This window comes from Calliphora vicina, chromosome 4 (genome assembly GCF_958450345.1).
Source record: "Calliphora vicina chromosome 4, idCalVici1.1, whole genome shotgun sequence".
Lineage (NCBI taxonomy): Eukaryota > Metazoa > Arthropoda > Insecta > Diptera > Calliphoridae > Calliphora > Calliphora vicina.
Window position 1 is genome coordinate 29,851,208 of NC_088783.1, and position 17,481 is coordinate 29,868,688.

At 30.2% G+C, this 17,481-nt stretch overlaps 4 protein-coding genes across 4 annotated transcripts; all 4 read left to right on the forward strand.

Annotated features, from left to right (window-relative positions):
- The first annotated feature begins 105 nt into the window (after window positions 1-105).
- On the forward strand, window positions 106-753 carry LOC135958315 (uncharacterized). Its single transcript, XM_065509217.1, has one exon. It carries the CDS (start codon window positions 106-108, stop codon window positions 751-753), a length of 648 nt encoding a protein of 215 aa, XP_065365289.1.
- Window positions 754-3,500: 2,747 nt separating this feature from the next.
- LOC135958316 (swi5-dependent recombination DNA repair protein 1 homolog) lies at window positions 3,501-4,175 on the forward strand. The gene has a single exon (XM_065509218.1). It carries the CDS (start codon window positions 3,501-3,503, stop codon window positions 4,173-4,175), a length of 675 nt encoding a protein of 224 aa, XP_065365290.1.
- Window positions 4,176-7,753: 3,578 nt separating this feature from the next.
- LOC135958317 (acidic proline-rich protein PRP25-like) lies at window positions 7,754-8,401 on the forward strand. The gene has a single exon (XM_065509219.1). The coding sequence runs from the start codon at window positions 7,754-7,756 to the stop codon at window positions 8,399-8,401; it is 648 nt and encodes a 215-aa protein (XP_065365291.1).
- Window positions 8,402-11,558: 3,157 nt separating this feature from the next.
- On the forward strand, window positions 11,559-12,233 carry LOC135958318 (transient receptor potential protein-like). The gene has a single exon (XM_065509220.1). It carries the CDS (start codon window positions 11,559-11,561, stop codon window positions 12,231-12,233), a length of 675 nt encoding a protein of 224 aa, XP_065365292.1.
- The last annotated feature ends 5,248 nt before the right edge of the window (window positions 12,234-17,481 follow it).

Here is a 17,481-nt window from a genome sequence, read left to right on the forward strand (position 1 = left end):
AAAATTATTCTAACAAAATTATAGCATAAATAGCTAGTTACAATTTTAGAATTTACAGTTGAATTTAAGATTCAATTTGATTTACAACTAACTAGTAAAGGAATCATGAAATTGTTTGCTATCTTTCTGTTTGGCCTCGTATTGGCTATGGCTTTAGCTGAGGAACCAGCAGGTGATGGTCCACCACCAGAGGAACCTCCAGCAGATGGTCCTCCTGACGATAAAGAACCAGCAGATAAACCACCAGCAGATGGTCCTCCTGACGACAAAGAGCCAGCTGAAAAACCTCCAACAGATGGTCCTTCAGATGATAAGCCCCCAGCAGACAAGCCACCAACAGATAGTCCTCCAGCTGATAAACCCTCAGGGGATAAACCTCCAGCAGACAGTCCACCTAAAGATGATTCACCAGCCCCTACTAAAAAACCTGCTGCCACTACCAAGAAACCTGCTCAAAGTAACAACCTACAAAAGGAAAATGAAAAGAGACGTCAACAAATTAAAAAACAACAAGAAGAAATCAAACAAACTAAAGAATTGGTTGCGAAGGAGCATCAGGCTAATCTAAAGAGGCGCGAAGCCATCGAAAAGAGAGCCGAGGAAAATAAGAAAAGGCAAGAGTTGATTAAGAATAGAAATGAAGTCATGCAGAAAAGAAGTGAGAAGGTTAATAATCAGAGGGAGTATCTCAAGAAATTATTAGCTTACAATGCTGCTGCTAGGAAGAAGTTGAATGGCGGTAACAGAGGATAAATAGATTTTATTAAATATTGTATACCTACATATATAATATTATTGTAATTATTTAGAATTCGATAAATAAATATAAAGATTTTATTATATTTTGGTTTCGTGAAATAAAAAATTTTTAACATGAAAAACTCATTGGGTGTATGAAATTCTGTATCAAGCAATCAATTTAAAACATTAGATAACATGAAATAAAATATACATATAATCATTACTGATATACAAAAAACCTAAGTCTGTTGTCAAAAACCTCTAAGACCCATTTTCTCAATAGATGTTTTTTTTTTATTTTGACGATATACTGATAGTTCTCATACAAAAACTAATTGGAGGTATATCGTTACGAAAAACGATTGAGAAAGTTCTTGCAACAACAAAATCAATGTAATTTGTTGTTTATCAGCCATACAAATTTTGAAGAGAGAGTAAATAGTTTTAATATATTTTACTCTCAGTTGCGTTTCTAGTTCTACCCTATGATTTATATCGGGCTATATAATTATTAATTTAGCTGTCAATAGTTGATCCCATAAAAATAAATTTAATGGCGTTTAATCATAAAGAGGAGGTGGCTGTTCGACTTACCAGTTTACGAGATTAACGATAACCAAACCATCCCTTTAATATAATAGTTGTCAAGACCTCATATGGGTCTGTTGGTCTGCTGTGGAATAACGCATTCCATTTCAATGACAAACATGTACAAAACTTGCGTATTTTTTTTACCCCTGAAGTCAATAGCGGAGTCGATTAAGCCATGTCCGCCTGTCTGTCTGTTTGTCAGTCTGTTGAAATCAATTTTCTGAAGACCACAGATATCTTCGGGATCCAAATCCAAATAATTCTGTCAGACATACTTTCGAGAAGTTTGGTATTTAAAATCAGCAAAATCGGTCCACAAATGACTGAGATATGAGGAAAAAACAAGGACAAACTCGATAAGTCATTAATATGGATATCTAATGATAGATATTTTAAAGACCTTCGCAACGACGTTATATATAGTAAGTTGGACTTACAATGGGTCAAAATCGGAAAAAATATTTTTTAACCCGAATTTTTTTTTCATCAAAAAAATGAAAATTAAAAAACCAAAAAAAAAATTTTTAAATTTAAAAGAAAATTTAAAATAACAATTAAAAAAAAAATGTTAACAAAAAATTAAAAAAAAAACTACTTTGGAAAAAAAAAAAATTAATTTTGTTTACCTAAAAATATTTAAAATTTGTATTTTGAAGTATAATTTGGTGAAGGGTATATAATATTCGGCACAGCCGCATATATCTCTCTTACTTGTTTAATTTAAATCAGTATTTGTTAGCAAGTTTGGCTTTCCGTTTACCAGTTTAGTTGTTACCCAAAAACCTTTCTTACGATGTCCACTTTGCAAAATTAACACTGCGACATGTGAAAAATTTAACATTTTATCAATGATTTTTTAACAAAACTGGTAAAAAAATATCATAATAATTTGTCCACCATTATTATAATATCAAAGCAGAACAAGTGCATTTATGAAAATGAGTACATTAATGCTCTCCTTAGACATAACTATATTAAAGCCATATATAAAGAGCTATAACCAGAAATGATCCCAACACCCGAAGAACCTATCATGGAACCATTTCTGTGTTGGTTCACTTTCACTTGATGAAACCACTTAGTTTGGAAGTTATCCTTTAAAACCATGATTATGTTAAGTGGCTAGATACGCTTTTAGGCAGTCTAGTTCTTGATCAGCAGATTCAGAAATTTTGCTCAAAGAGAAAACAGATAGCTACCGAATTTGAAGTCAATCGAATGATTGTGATTTAGTGACCAAAAGTCTCGTTGCTTCAACCAAAATTCTTCTTTATCAACTGAATTTTTGTTAAAAGAACTGAAAAATTCTATGTGTACATCCGAATCATTCTATTGGCAACAAAATCGGTTGCTACTACGAATCAATATTATCTGTGCAGATGTAGAGTAAATACGAATTCGATAAATTAAATGGTTTTTGGACATTCACATGACTTGATACTAATTCATTCATATTTAACTAAGGCGAGATCTTAGAGTTAATTTTTAAAAATTTTGATTTCAATATTTTTTTATTGAAGGAACTATCTCAATTTCATACCGAAGTTCGGAGACGTTGCACGTTGTTTTCATATGGTATAAAAGTGGCGATTAATTGAAATTTAGAAATAAAGTTTTTATAAAATTTGATATAGGTTAAAAGTAGATAAAATTCTACATCACTAGCTGTAAAAATCAATCAACTAAGTTGTTTACTTTCTTTTCAGTTGGCGGTCAAATTATTGCTGTTACTTTTTTTTTGGTGAGCATAGGTTAAATTTTAAATTTAACTAATATAGATTAGCTATGGTTTTATTTACTGTAAAACCTAATACATATAAACGTCATCATTAGTATTAAAAAACAATTGAAACTAAACAGAATTGTATAATTTATATATTAAAACAACAAATTCTGATTACCTGTGAAAGAAATCAAATAAATATTTGTTCAAGTCGAAAACAGACAACAACTAAACAAATAATTACATAGAACGACAAAGTATTGCTATGTATTTTATATCAATAATTTCTTACACATGATTATTTTTACTTCTGAATCAAATATTACAAAATTTTACCATAAATAGTTAGATTAATTGCAAAGATTTATAGTCGAATTCAAGAGTTCATTGAATTTAGAGTAAAATTTAGTACGAAATTGAAAATACTTAGATACTAAAGATAAAGATGAAGTTGCTAACACTTTTTATTCTTGGCCTTGTATTGGCTATGACTATTGCCGAGGAAACAGGCGATGCTCCCCCAGCTGATGATCCACCTAAAGATGACGAAAAACCTGCTGATGGTCCTCCTGCTGATGGTCCTCCTAAAGACGATGAAAAGCCAGCTGATGGTCCTCCTGCTGATGGTCCACCTAAAGACGACGAAAAGCCAGCTGGTGGCCCCCCTGCTGACGGTCCCCCTAAAGATGATAAACCATCTCCACCAGCTGATGGCAGCTCCGACAAACCAACTACTAAGAAACCAGCGGGAACTACTAAGAAACCTGCAGGAACCACCAAAAAACCTAATAAGCAACCTAGCGAACAAGAACTAAACAAGAAGCGCGAAGAAATCAAGAAAAAGCAGATGGCTATTTTGAAGGAGCAACAAGCTATTAAAAATCAACAATTGGAAAAAAGGAAGAAGCAAGAAACTGTTAAGAAAAATCAATTGGCCATAATTAAAGAACAAGAGACCGTCCGCAAGAATCAGTTGGCATACATCAAGAAACAGGATGAGAACTTCAAAATTCAAGAGAATAATATGAATAAACTACAGGCCGAGATAAAGAAGGCTTTAGCCGAAAAGAAAAGGTTGGATGCTTTGCTAAAGAAGCAAAATGCTAACAGACAGGGTTAAAAAGTTATTGTACAAATTATTTTAAATATATTTTTTATACATTTTTATTAACCAATAAATTACCTGCCTAAACAGGCATCATTACTGTACATTATGTTATTCTTTAAATTTATGGTACTTTTAATGCTGGCTCAGTTAGCTATTCATCCTGCTATAGACTTTTGTTATTACAAATTTTAATAAGAAAACCCAATTTGTAAAAAAATCTAATTAGTAATTGTGGGACTTAATAGCTCTCTTAGTCTTTTATTTGGCCAATCGCTCTAAATGATAAAATGATTCAGAAACCATATGATCTCTTTAAAAATTAAAAATGCAAATACGAGTTTTTTTACATTTTTGATAAATTTTTATCCTTTTAATTTAAACTATTTTTTTTTCGCAAATTTAAAGAAAATATTTGGCAAACACTTTTATATTACCCCAAAGACTAACCTCCATATGCATAAACAGTTTATAAATTTATCAAAGGTTTATCAAACAAAATTTGCATACAAAATTATAAATTTATAAACTGTTTATGCATATGGGGTAAGCCTGTTAAATTTGGTTAGAATCGGGACAAATTCTCCGGGAATTTTGCCAATTTTTCACTTCCCGATTCCCGGGATTTTTATTCGGGATTCCCGGAAAATAAAACCTGATAAAATTACAAAGAAAACAAGATAGAACTCCATTTTTTTTTTAAAGTGAAAAATTTTTTTTTACAGTTTTTCGCTTATATCTCGGAAATAATAGGTCGCTTAATATTATTATTTAGTTGTGGTTTAACGAATTGACATTTAAAAAGACATATGGAAAACTGCACGACCTAGAAATAAAAGTTATCACTCTTCAATGCCAAAATGGACCGGTGCGAATTATTCCACAAAACTCTAGTAGAATAAAGGCCCCCACTTTTGATGGCGGCACACGCTTTGGTATTTTCAAGTATAACATTGATTTTGGCTTTGAAGGGAAACACAGCAATAGTTCTTGGTAACAATGACATCTTTATAATGAGTGTGTTTTCTGCAAAAAAATTCATTCTGTATTATAAAAATGCATAATTCTTCATTTTGTGAATGAACACCTTTGAATCCAATAATTTGGAAATTTTCATCTTTAAGCTTTCCGTCATTATATTTTTTAAAAATTATTTGTATAAACTTCTATATTTTGTAAATAACAAGGCATCAAATGAAGACTTTATGTATATGTAAATATAACATATAACAAAGGATCAAAGAAATTAATTGTTAATTCCATTTTTGTGATCAAAATAATTTTTATCTCTTAACGATTCAGTTAAATGTATTGAATTAATTCCTTTTACTAAAATAAAATTTGTTTCAATTCATTTTGTAAATGATTAAAAGCTAAATAAAACTGAATGAGAAAAAACATTTTAACTCAATTTGTAGTAGATTTGAATTAACAAAATTTTAATCATTCAAAGTTTGAATAAATTCAGTTATTAATTAACTTCAAATTGAAGCTTTTAAAGGAAGCTAAAGAATTAGATATTGGGAATGGATTTATGAAATGAATTAAGTTCAAATTGAATTAATTAATACGAAGCTTTATATATAATGATTATAACACTAAGTTTTTATATGAATTTTTGCTTTCACATAATTCACAATTCACAGTATTATTATATATTTCGGGAATAGTCGGGTACCCGGGAATGTAGAGAAAAATTTTCCCGTTTCCCGGGAATCAAAAAAGGTCGGGAAATTAAAAACCCTAATAACACCCATCAGTTCAAAATTATGTATGAATTTTCTTATTCCCCAAAAATTCTGCATTTTTAACATTGGTTAATAGACACTCAAATCAACCAAAATTTTTCTTATTTGAGGACTTACAAATATCCCTTCTTTTAGTTTAGCCTCAGAAAGACTCGGGAACACGCTGCATAAATATCTAAATGCTGGTTTTGTCTTATCTAAAGCTTTTACGAATTTTTTTAATGTAAATAAGCATTTTGCAGTGTTTGTGTTATAGGAAAACCTCGATTTGACTGAATAATTTTTCCGCAAATAAAACAAAAATGATATGGGTTTATTTTACACTTTCTAGAAGACATTTTAAAATAGTTTTTACTTTAGAGTTCTGTATTTAATAGCGATTTATTAAAATTTATCTATGTTAGATGTTCTTTTAAACAGTATTTATTTTTTCCCCGTTAATTGTTTTTGGAATTTGTCAAAAGAATACGACTCTGAAAGTACCTAGTAGCTTCGACAGAGTGTTGAGTACGCAAAAACGATGTACATATGTATGCATTAGTAGTACTCAGGGCAGGTGAAAAATATATACCCGTATATCTCAAAATTTTGACGTATAGGTGGGAAACAAAAAATGGTCAATTAACTAGCGTCCCTAGCTCTTCTCAAAAATATAAGTTTCATTCCATGAGCAAACAAAAATGTTTGATTTGTAAACTAGTGTAATTGAAATATTAGAGCATAAATATCTTAAAGATTCAATACAAATAAGTTTCATATCAAAAGATAACTGTTTATAATCATATAATCGTGCATGTCCGACTATACTTTCATATTTGTTATACCCTTCACATTCGTATAACAAATGGCTCATATCCCAGCCATTTGTTTACCGATTTTGCTGATTTGAAATAGCAAACTTCTCGAAAGCATGTCTGACAGAATTATTGAAAATTTGGATCCCGAAGATATCAGGGGTCTTCAGAAAATTGATTTCAACAGACAGACAGACGGACATGGCTTAATCGACTCCGCTATCTATAAGGATCCAGAATATATATACTTTATAGGGTCGGAAATGAAAAATGTAGAAATTACAAACGGAATGACAAACTTATATATACCCTTCTCACGAAGGTGATATCCAAAAAAATTAGTTATTCCACCCGAAATTATAATTATTTTGATTCTCGAAAAATTTAAAAATATTTCATTGAAATTTATTTCTCTGCTTAATTCTCTCTCTGCTTAATTTCAAATCAGAACTGCTTAATTCATACATAAATCTGTGACGATCGGATCATGACAAATCAAATATTCAAAATTTTGTCTGTACTTATGTATTCAATTCTAAACTTGGAAAAGTAATCATAGTTTCTACAGCCATAAAACTTTAAAATTATTACTATACACACAAACGCATTTTGTAGTTTTAATAATAAATATTTATTTTCTGTTTTAAAAAGCTAGTTTCCGTTTATGCTTTAATTACAGAATGATCACTCTGTGTTTAAAGAAAACAATTTAAATATTGTAGATACATTTCTGTTTAAAAAAATAAATTTTAGAACTTAAATGTGTGTGTAAGTATTAAAAGCCTTTATAATATTTGTGTTTTTTATAAAAAAATGTGGGGAATTGTAAATGAATTTCTTTTAATGTTAATATTTATATAATAGAAAAAAAAGAGGCACAGGTACGCAAATAGGTAAGTAAATATTTACATTTGCATAAATTCTTACATTATAAACAAATCTAAGGAAAATTATTCTATCAAAATTATAGCATAAATAGCTAGTTACAATTCTAGAATTTACAGTTGAATTTAAGATTCAATTTGATTTACAACTAACTAGTAAAGGAATCATGAAATTGTTTGCTATCTTTCTGTTTGGCCTCGTATTGGCTATGGCTTTAGCTGAGGAACCAGCAGGTGATGGACCACCACCAGAGGAACCTCCAGCAGATGGTCCTCCTGACGATAAAGAACCAGCAGATAAACCTCCAGCAGATGGTCCTCCTGATGACAAAGAGCCAGCTGACAAACCTCCAGCAGATGGTCCTTCAGATGATAAGCCCCCAGCAGACAAGCCGCCAACAGATAGTCCTCCAGCTGATAAACCCTCAGGAGATAAACCTCCAGCAGACAGTCCCCCTAAAGATGATTCACCAGCCCCAACTAAAAAACCTGCTGCCACTACCAAGAAACCCGCTCAAAGTAACAACCTACAAAAGGAAAACGAAAAGAGACGTCAACAAATTAAAAAACAACAAGAAGAAATCAAACAAACTAAAGAATTGGTTGCGAAGGAGCATCAGGCTAATCTAAAGAGGCGCGAAGCCATTGAAAAGAGAGCCGAGGAAAATAAGAAGAGGCAAGATTTGATTAAGCAGAGAAACGAAGTCATGCAGAAAAGAAGTGATAAGGTTAATAATCAGAGGGAGTATCTCAAGAAATTATTAGCTTACAATGCTGCTGCTAGGAAGAAGTTGAATGCCGGTAACAGAGGATAAATGTATTAAATATTTTATTTAAAGCTTTTTTTATAATGTTGTTAATAAATAAAAAGGTTTTATTATTTTTATTTAAAATCCTTAAATCGTTTTTGTTTTATGAATTTTAGTTTCGAAAAATATGAATTTTTAAGGTCAAAAACACATTTGCTGTATAAAATAATGCATTATTAAGTATGAAATTTGTAATTTAATTGTCAATATTATGTTCTTTAGCTTATTTATAATTGTTTGGCATAGAAACGTAAAGACGTTTAATCAAAGGACGATGTGGCAATTTTACTTAACTTTTTTCGATGCTATGCAAAACCTTAAAAACCTGTTATATTACTGAAAAATTTTCAAGATCTCACGTGGACTTGTTGCTCTATAACTCTATTTCAATGACAACATATGAGCCACAGAACAAAAGGTACTTTTTCGCATTTTTTGAAAAATGGGTTTTTTTGGTGTTGTTATAATATTTGGGTTGAAATCTTCTAGAAACTATTTTTTTTACTAAATAAATGAGTTCTAAGAAAATAGGTGCTTAAAAAAATATACAACACTAGTATAAAACGCCAAAAATAATTGCCCAATTCACAATTGATGTCGTTTTTCGAAACAAAAACAAAACATTAATAAAAAAAATTACGACATACAACGATACGATGTTACGATACCAATTGTGAATTGGGAAAATATATTTAATTTCAATGTGTCATTTGTTTATATATTAGATCAGGATTAAAAACATTCACTCAAAATATTATCTCTTTAAAAAACCGCATAAAAAATTTACCTTTTAATTTTGTTTTTAACAAAACGTACTTTTTTTACTTTATTTTTTAAGATTCTTTTTCCGATATAAAAATGGTTTTTTATCAAACATTCTTAACATTTAATGTGGTGACCTAGGGCAGTTAGATGTTTCTATCGATAAGTAAGAAACATGTTACCATTTTCAGATTCATGCGAAATAAATAAAACTCAGTTTCCCAAAAATTTAAAATGAGCAGAAAAATACCTTTTGTTCTGCGGCTCCTCATATACAAAAAAAAATTGGATCCTAATCAGTATCTGCAAGTATGTTTTGTTTGGCATTTAGTAATGTAATTTTTTCGGAAAATCTTTCTACGGAATTCCACTATTTCGGGTCGCAGATTAGCAGCCATACCAAAATTCTGTTTGCTGGAAATACTATGTCTATCGTTTTAATCGTACTAGTCCTGCGACATGTGTAAAGAAACACATCACTTCGTTTGTTCAATTGCCGCAAAATTGGAAAATTTATCAACAAATCTGATTATAAATATAATCATATTATTATATAAAAAAAAAATGCTTTTGGTTAGTCCCCCTCCTAGGGATTGTCAATTTTAAAGTAAACACAGTGTTGTATTCGGATGTGCCGAATCTTGTATACCCATCATCACTATATGGTTTCGGCCTTCTATGGGGACTTGAATCAGTTATGTTCCGCACTGTACAGAATTTATAGAGTGAAAACTTTAAACCACTTATGTCGATATTTATGTTAATATTTATATTCGAGCGTTAATTATTTATTGATAAAAAAATATTTTCTGATATGGGGGGTATTTTCAATTATCTTCACAAATTTGGTAGAAATATTTAAGTTCAAATAGAACTTGTGTATGTCCAATTTTATAACGATATTAATTATTATAAAACAATTATGAATGTTCAATGGGCACTAGGTACAATTTTCGATTTGTTTATATTTTACAGTATTTATAATTTCAGAGTTTAAATTAATTTGTGCAAAATTTTTATCAGGATTACCGCATAATCAAAGTATTTATGACTGCTAAAACAGTATTCCAGGCGAAATTTGTATGGGGGCTAGGTAAAATCATGGACCGATATTGCCCATTTTCAGTACCAAAGAAATCTTATAAACAGAGAGTGTTTGTTGAAAAGTTCCTTTTGTTTGGTGCTTATCATTTTTTCAACAGACATATAGAATATTATGAGGACCCTGAATATTTGACTGCGGCAAATATGTGTTAAAAATGAAATGACAATATCCCCAGTCCTCTCCCAAATGATTCAGAAAAAATCTACCGGGATATAGAATTCATACACAGAGAAAACAGATTCGTGATAGCAACCGAATTTGTTGCCAAACGAATGATTCTGTCTTAGTGACCGAATTTTACAGTTGTGGCTACAATATTTTGGAAGGGGCAACTAAAGTTTGGTTGCCTCAACTGAAATTCTTCTTTATCAACTGACTTTCTGTTGTTAGAACTGAGAAATTCTATGTGTGCAACCGAATCATTCGATTGGCAACAAATTCGGTTGCTATCACGAATCTGTTTTCTCAGTGTATGAATCCGATAAATGATTGGTTTTAGACATTCACATTTAGCAAAGGAAGAACTTAGAACTTCGAGAGTACAAAGTAAGTTAAGCAGTCGGTTACATGACGTTGTTTTAAATCTATCTTAATTTCATGGTATCAGATTTTATGATATAAATAAGCTATTTTTAAAAATTACTACCGAAATTCTGAGTCGGCGGTTGTAATTTTAACAGTGCTTATGCAAAGCCAATTTTTGGATGAGTCGATTTGTTACTAAATAAAATTAGTTATTTTATAGCAAGGGACACCATGTCGAAGTTTAATTGAACTCCATTTCATCTTCGATGAAAATATAAAACAATGTTGGAAGAATGGGATGGACATGACATCAGTGATAAGTGGTTCCAAATAGTTATGTAGATACAAATTTGGAATGTATGACCAGCACCAATAGCTCAATTTTCAATTTGCTACAGTTTTAATGACGTCAAACAATAATAAATAAAAACACCATCATTAATATTAAAAAACAACTGTAATTCAACATAATTTTTTAATGTCTATATTAAAACAACAAATTTTGATTACTTATACAAGAAATCAAATAAATATTTGTCGAAAACAGACAACAACTAAACAAATATTTACATAGAACGACAAAGTATTGCTATTTATTTTAAATCAATAATTTCTTACACATGATTATTTTTACTTCTGAAACAAATATTACAAAGTTTTACCATAAATAGTTAGATTAATTGCAAAGATTTATAGTCGAATTCAAGAGTTCATTGAATTTAGATTAAAATTTAGTACGAAACTGAAAATAATTAGATACTAAAGATAAAGATGAAGTTTCTAACACTTTTTGTTCTTGGCCTTGTATTGGCTATGACTATTGCCGAGGAAACAGGCGATGCTCCCCCAGCTGATGATCCACCTAAAGATGACGAAAAGCCTGCTGATGGTCCTCCTGCTGATGGTCCACCTAAAGATGACGAAAAGCCAGCTGATGGTCCTCCTGCTGATGGTCCGCCAAAAGATGACGAAAAGCCAGCTGGTGGCCCCCCTGCTGACGGCCCCCCAAAAGACGATAAACCATCTCCCCCAGCTGATGGCGGCTCCGACAAACCAACTACTAAGAAACCAGCGGGAACTACTAAGAAACCTGCAGGAACCACCAAAAAACCTAATAAGCAACCTAGCGAACAAGAACTAAACAAGCAGCGCGAAGAAATCAAGAAAAAGCAAATGGCTATTTTGAAGGAGCAACAAGCTATTAAAAAGCAACAACTGGAAAAAAGGAAGAAGCAAGAGACTGTTAAGAAAAATCAATTGGCCATAATTAAGAAACAAGAGGCCGTCCGCAAGAATCAATTGGCATATATCAAGAAACAGGATGAGAACTTCAAAATTCAAGAGAACAATATGAATAAACTACAGGCCGAGATAAAGAAGGCTTTAGCCGAAAAGAAAAGGTTGGATGCTTTGCTGAAGAAACAAAATGCTAACAGACAGGGTTAAACAATTATTGTACAAATTACTTTAAATTGATTTCTTTTTTACTTTTTATGAACCAATAAATTACCTGTTTAAGCAGGCTTACATTTTAATAAAATAATGTTGAGAGTTGTTATTATTTGCATTGGTAATAGACTGGATATTTATTTAAATTTAAAATAAACAGTTATGTGCTTAAAATCGAGTTCGGAAACCAATTAATTTGTATCACATTTCTAAAGCAATTGATTAAAATATTATGTTTGCAGTCGATCAAAATTCTTGAAATTTCTTCAAATCGGTTGTTTTGCATGGAATGCTTTTCATCACATACCATAAAGTTGCAATTTTGCCCTTATTAGTTTTGGCAAAACAAATATATTTATGGAAAAGTTAACAATAGTTGTGATTAGGACCTTTTTAACAAAAAGTGTGACAAATTTTAAAATAGTTAAAAAAAAATAATAATAAAAAGAACATTTAAAAATGTATTTTTAGACCATTTAAATAAAAGCTTGTTAAAAACAAATTTATTGATTAATTAATTATTTTCTTCTTTTTAGAGCACCTTGAATACATACTTCGAATGTTTTGAGCTTATATTTTGAAACTACATTGGAAGTACTTTAAAATTGATGATTTTTTTTTAATTGTAAAATGTAAGAAATTGGTCTCAAATAAAACTTTAACTAATTTTTCAAGAATCCTCAAAATTTAGAGATTATTTTAACAGCTTTGAATTTAATTTCGATTTTTTGAACATAATATTTCATTATCAGCAGGTTTATGCATGATCAAGAGAAAGTTTTTGAAGCTTTAAACATTTGTCGAAAATAACTTCGAATTTTTGAAATTTATTTCGAATTTTAAAACAGTTCGTGCAACGAGAACTGCTTCAAAAATCAACTAAAATTTTTTATTAAAAAAACGTACAAACAAATAAACAAATAAATAAATGCCAGGATTATACAATTGTTCTCTAGACATAAAAATAAACTAATGAAATTAGTGTTAAGCTTTGAAAATTCTACAGTTCGAGACAATAATGCAACTCTAGACATTTAATTTTCAAATTTTTTTTACGAAATTAACAAAAATAAATTTTACGATTCTAATAAATGCTAAATGAGAATTAGCAAATAAGATATTCGACATACATATCTTATATTCCCAACATCAATATGTGAAAATATAAATATTTTTCTAATATAGGGGTAGGGTTAATTAAGGACCGATCCTCGCAGAAGTTGGTAGAAAACATGTGTATGTCCAGTTTCTTCGCGACATTAGTTGTTATAAGATAATTATGAATGTTCAAGTCATTTACTAGGGGGAACCTTGTAGGGAACTAGGAACAAATATTGCACTATTTTCATCATACTTTACAGTATAGTTTCAGAGTACTTAGAACTAATTTATGAAAAATTTGATCAGGATTTCCGCATAACCAACATATTTTTGACTGCTCAAACAATATTCCGGGGGACATTTGTATGGAGGCTATGTGGCATCATACATCCACATTTTTTTTTTCCAACAAACCGTATAAACAGAGAGTATTTGTGGATAATGTCAGCCAGATAGCTCCTTTCGTGTTTTCAACAGACACACGAACGGACATAGCTAAATCGTCTTAGAATGTTATGAGGACCGAGAATATAATTACTAATGTGGGTTTGCGACGAATGTTCAGATAAGTTACAAACGGAGTGCCAAAATCAATACACCCCTCATCATTTTGGATGGTTTGTATAAAAATCCAAATCCAATCCGTGAAGAGCTATTTGGAATTGGCGTATTTCAAGGAAATTAAATTTTTAATCAAAAAAAACATTTCGTAGCCTATTTTTTAATATTTCGCACTCGTTTCAAAGATGGTAGAAACATATAAGCAGTTCTGTAAAAAAGAGTGACTCTCAAACCAAGTTCTAATTTTTCTGATATATTAAATTTTAAACTGGATACAATAATCTTTGTTTCTACAAAAAGTTTAACAAACAATAACTTAAATAACAAATATTTGTTTTAAAAAGCAAGTTTCCGTTCATGTTTTAATTACAAATATTAAAATATTCAATGTGTTTTTTAAAGAAAACAATGCCTAATTTGTATATTTATGTTAAGCAACATAAATTTTAGATTTTAAATACATATGTATCTATGTATGTATAATTTGAATGCTTTTGTAAAAAGTGTAAATGAATTTCTATTAATGTTAATATTTGTATATTCTGAAATAAAAGGCACATGTACGCAAATAATGTAAGAATTGACGCAAATAAATAACTAAATATTTAGTTATTTATTTGCGTCAATTCTTACATTATAAATAAATCTATGAAAATTATTCTAGCAAAATTATACCATAAATACGTAGTTACAATTTTATAATTTACAGTTGAATTTAAGATTCAATTAGATTTACAACTAACTAGTAAGGGAATCATGAAATTGTTTGCTATTTTTCTGTTTGGCCTCGTTTTGGCTATGGCTTTAGCGGAGGAACCAGCAGGTGATGGTCCTCCACCAGAGGAACCCCCAGCAGATGGTCCTCCTGACGATAAAGAACCAGCAGATAAACCTCCAGCAGATGGTCCTCCTGATGATAAAGAGCCTGCTGACAAACCTCCAACAGATGGTCCTTCAGATGATAAGCCCCCAGCAGACAAACCACCAACAGATAGTCCTCCAGCTGATAAACCCTCAGGAGATAAACCTCCAGCAGACAGTCCCCCTAAAGATGATTCACCAGCCCCAACTAAAAAGCCTGCTGCCACTACCAAGAAACCCGCTCAAAGTAACAACCTACAAAAGGAAAACGAAAAGAGACGTCAACAAATTAAAAAACAACAAGAAGAAATCAAACAAACTAAAGAATTGGTTGCGAAGGAGCATCAGGCTAATCTAAAGAGGCGCGAAGCCATTGAAAAGAGAGCTGAGGAAAATAAGAAGAGGCAAGATTTGATTAAGCAGAGAAACGAAGTCATGCAGAAAAGAAGTGAGAAGGTTAATAATCAGAGGGAGTATCTCAAGAAATTGTTGGCTTACAATGCTGCTGCTAGGAAGAAGTTGAATGCCGGTAACAGAGGATAAATTTATAAAATATATATTTTTTTTAATAGATAATATCATTGTCATTCATTGTTTACAATTTTACAAATGCATAATTAAATATAAAAGTTTTATAATTTGTACCCAACAAAATATTTAATTTATTAAGAAGAATTACTATGAAAAGCTCATAATTTTGGTGCTGATAGAAAATAATTTAAGAAATAGATTGGATATTTTGATGAAAACCGTATTTTCTGTTAAATTAGTTGGTAATTGAATATTCGAATGTTCAGATTGATTTATACTACTAGTAAAATAGATTTGGTTGATAAAGGTTAACTACAGTTGGAGCAACTCCACCTAAAATTTTGCAGGCTGAAGTGGAAAATTTGTTCTTTAGGGCCTTTCTCTTTGTAGTCAAGGGATATCGAACTAACAAACATAAACCATAGATTTTTTTGGTTTAAAACTCAACTAAGCTAGATATTTATCTTTAATAGAATCACATATACTTAAGGATTTACCTTCAGCAGCTGGTGGTTCAAATAGAAATGCTGCTCCAATAAGGGTAAACAAATTAAGAGTCCGGCTGCATATAAAAAATGACTAGCCAAGAAGGGCCAAGACAGTGAAGGAGAAACAGCTGAACATTTTCAAATGGTAATAAGGCAATATTAAAATATAAACCTAAGAGTAAAATATCAAGTTCTTCGTAGAAGATAGGTACTAAATATGAAAAAACATATATAGAGCCGATTGAAATGACAAGAGGTCAATATATAAAAAGGCTTTAACTGAAACAAAATCAATAAAAAAAGAAAAATTCTGCTGGAACTCGGCAAGGACAGAATGAGTAACAACTTTGACAAAATCTGGAGATTACTAATGGCGCCTGTAGTGTGGCTGAAAATCCAATTATATCTGGTACGTGTCTAAAAGTTAGACACTACATTTAGGCTCTAAATACATTATTCATTGTGCTCTTTAAACTATAATAAATAAGAGTTTGGTTCTAAAAACTAGAAATTTAAAATTTGTTTGTAGAAATTCACATCAAAACATAATATAGCGTCCTAAGTCGAAGAATATCTCAAGGACTAAGGATAGCTCAAGGAAGTGATCTTTCATTTTCCAAAGATTTTTATCATATTATAATATTATTTCTATAATTTTATAACACTTTTTGTAAATTATATCTAACATTTATATATTAAATTTTAAAAATGTCTTATGTATATCTATCTTAACCTTGCACATAGGTCTAGAAATACACAATTTATGGCCAAAACTCAAATATTGCGATGACATTTTTGGTACTGCAATGTTAAAGTAATCACTTGAAATATACTTATTTGGACTTCTGTTTTTTGAAAAACCTACTACACGTTAACCCGCGATGAAACGAAAATAAAATATTTTTCGTAAATTAAAAAAAAATATATATTTCTATCATGTTGGTATATGCTTATCCAACAGATTTTTTAGTTAAATAAAGAAAATAATAAAATATTTCTTATTTAGATTATAGTTGATGATATATATTTTATATGTCAGAAGTTAAATCTTAAATATTAGATATATTTTAACCATTTTTATTATTATTATTTTTATATAGACAAAATGGTTAAACGTGTTGAGAAAAGTATATAAACCCGAAATTAGAGCAATATGGTGGAAAATATTTCCAATCAATTTACTTTACAATAACTTGCCCGTTTTATGAAAAATTAAACATTTTTAAGCAAATTATTACCCAAAAAATATATATTTTTTTTTTTTGGTCATAAACGTTTTTTGGTTCTAATTTTTAATACAGACTTCAATTAAGAATAAAACGAAATATTGAAATATTTTAAAAACCGAAATTAATCCAATATGTTGGGAAATATTTGCAATCAATTTATTTTACCATAACTCGCCCGTTTAATGCAAAATTTACATTATTTAAGCTAATTATTACCTCAAAAATTTATATTTTAAGTTATACATTTTTTTTTAATACAGACTTTAAAATAAGAATAAAACGAAATCTTGAAAAGTGTTGAGTGTGAAATATTAGCACATTAATAATAAATTATTTAATTAAATTTTTTTTTTCAAAATTATAATTGGTCACAAATGGGTTAAAAAGTGCTAAATCTTATTTCAACCTCTCACTTATTAGTATTCAATTAATTTTCAACGTAAAAAAGAAAGGATATGGTTTTGTGCCTTGTGA